We start from the raw sequence: 1954 nt of genomic DNA on the forward strand, positions 1-1954 counted from the left end.
GGGGGGGGCGGTTGTTGGTGAGTGGGAGGCAATAGAAGGAGCCTGGGTCCCCCCCACCTCAAGAGAGGATGGGAAGCCCCATTGTTGGGTGTCATCGCTAGCGGCAACCTGGCCTCTTGATGGCCCGGGAACCAAGGTGCCCATCGCAGGGCAACCCGTCCCGAGGGCACCTCTAGAGCCTTGCCGGGCTGCTTTTTGGAGCAGCAGCTATGGCTTTTTGGCCATGGCCATACCATGGCGAAGCAGTGGCAGGGCCAGCGCTCGCCCTTTTGCTCCTCTGSCTTCCTGGCTGCTGCCCTCTGGCCCTCGCAGATGCTTCTCCCCTTCTGCAGCCAGCACCCCTGCTGGTCACCTGCCTCGGTCCTCATGGACACATCTCACAAAGGCATGATGAGGAGCACTGGATCTCCTGCTTGTGGAATAAAACGATGTATCTGCATTACCAGCCAGCCCCTGGAGCAGAGCTGCGGCCACAGCTGCCACCACAGTGCTCCTGGTACCTGAACTCAGCCTATGTGAAAAAGACATCTCGCTGGTCAGGGCAGCTTGTGCTGCAGGCAAGCCGTCTTCCAGGAAGAAGACCACCACCCACAGCCTCCAGCTCCATTACTGTGCAGTGCTCATCAGCTTCATGTGCTGCTCCTGGGTGTCTTCATCACAACTTGAGCATTGAGATGTGCAGGCAAGATATGCGCCTGTTTGTGCTTTGGCCACACRTTCACCTGATCCACCCAGGGCAGCCAGTAGAGCTGGGCTGGTGTGCACGCCTGAAGAGTACAAAGTGGCAATACCGTTTTACTAGCCACGGAGGCAACCCATCTACCCTTCTCCTTTCCAGCAATGAGCATGAAGAAGCACTACCACCTTCTGCTTACCCAGGAGCTGAGGTGCAACAGATCTGCGCAACCTATTACAACTATCGTTTAACTGTACACTATGGGCACCGTGGGCTCCATGTAGCTTCAGTCAGCATTGAGCAGATGCCGCACATCAGCCGCAAGCTTTCTCTCAAAGTCGAGCCTAACTTGCAGCACATTCTCAGTATCAGCTCCAAGCTCCTTAGYGTTCCTCACCAGCCTATTAGTCTCTCCTGGAGTCTTCAGACTCTTGCACTGAGGACAGTGGCCTACAGGCTGCTGGACACAAAGGGGACAGGAGGTTGGCTCACTTCCTATAGTTCTCCTACTTTGCAGAGCAACTTCTGTGCTGTACCATCTCTTCCGCAGCTTGGTGAGATGCTGGTGGCGAGTCTCTACTTCCATGTTGATGGAAAGAACTTCAAAAACTTGACAGGAGAATTACATCTAGTCAATGGTACACTGGGCATAACTGCAGGTGGAGAAACTCTGACCTATGTCAACCTTCAACCTGGCAAAAGCAAGACAGGCACTTACATTTTGAGATACAGCCACAGAACCTCTCATACAAAGGGAGAAAACATCCGTTCTGCAGATGGCTCCAACACACGCTACGTGCTCTACCAGCACCAGGAGCTGTCCTACTTATTCTCCGTTGAGTTTGTGAAATTTCATTGGTATAAGGTCAATATCTACCTTTATATCAATCAGAAGAGGTCTGTGGTAGACAGAGATATGGAAGTGCACATTTTCAGCAGCAGGCCTTCCTTTCTGCACAACTTGATTTATTTAGTATGGTTTATTCCTGTACAGCATCCCATGCTACAGTGTGAGTGGACTTTCAATCTGCAGGTATTTGGCACAACGAGAGACTATCTTGTTCAGAATAACACCTATACATACCATGATCATGTAAGTAATGCCACACGTTTTGTCCGTCGTTCTGCTTTATCATTTGATCCTGAAAAATATGCAGGGTTTGTGGCAAAAGTGAACTGTACAAGGAATGGACTGGCACCTGCTCTTTTACAAGTCAGAGCAAAGAATTATGCCTCAAAAACCATAGGACCACTGGTGGCTTGTCAGCAAAAGCAATG

The 1954-nt window shown here is 51.2% G+C and overlaps 1 protein-coding gene across 1 annotated transcript in view; it reads left to right on the plus strand.

The window, feature by feature from the left end:
- The first annotated feature begins 209 nt into the window (after positions 1-209).
- Positions 210-1954, plus strand: part of PKDREJ (polycystin family receptor for egg jelly) — an 8023-nt gene continuing 6278 nt past the window's right edge. The window contains exon 1 of the mRNA XM_026050314.1: positions 210-1948. Coding sequence (XP_025906099.1) covers positions 210-1948 — 1739 coding nt within the window. The remainder of the gene's footprint in view (positions 1949-1954) is intronic.

The sequence above is a fragment of the Nothoprocta perdicaria genome, unplaced genomic scaffold (genome assembly GCF_003342845.1).
Source record: "Nothoprocta perdicaria isolate Ctin4 unplaced genomic scaffold, notPer1 scaffold_68, whole genome shotgun sequence".
Taxonomy (NCBI): domain Eukaryota; kingdom Metazoa; phylum Chordata; class Aves; order Tinamiformes; family Tinamidae; genus Nothoprocta; species Nothoprocta perdicaria.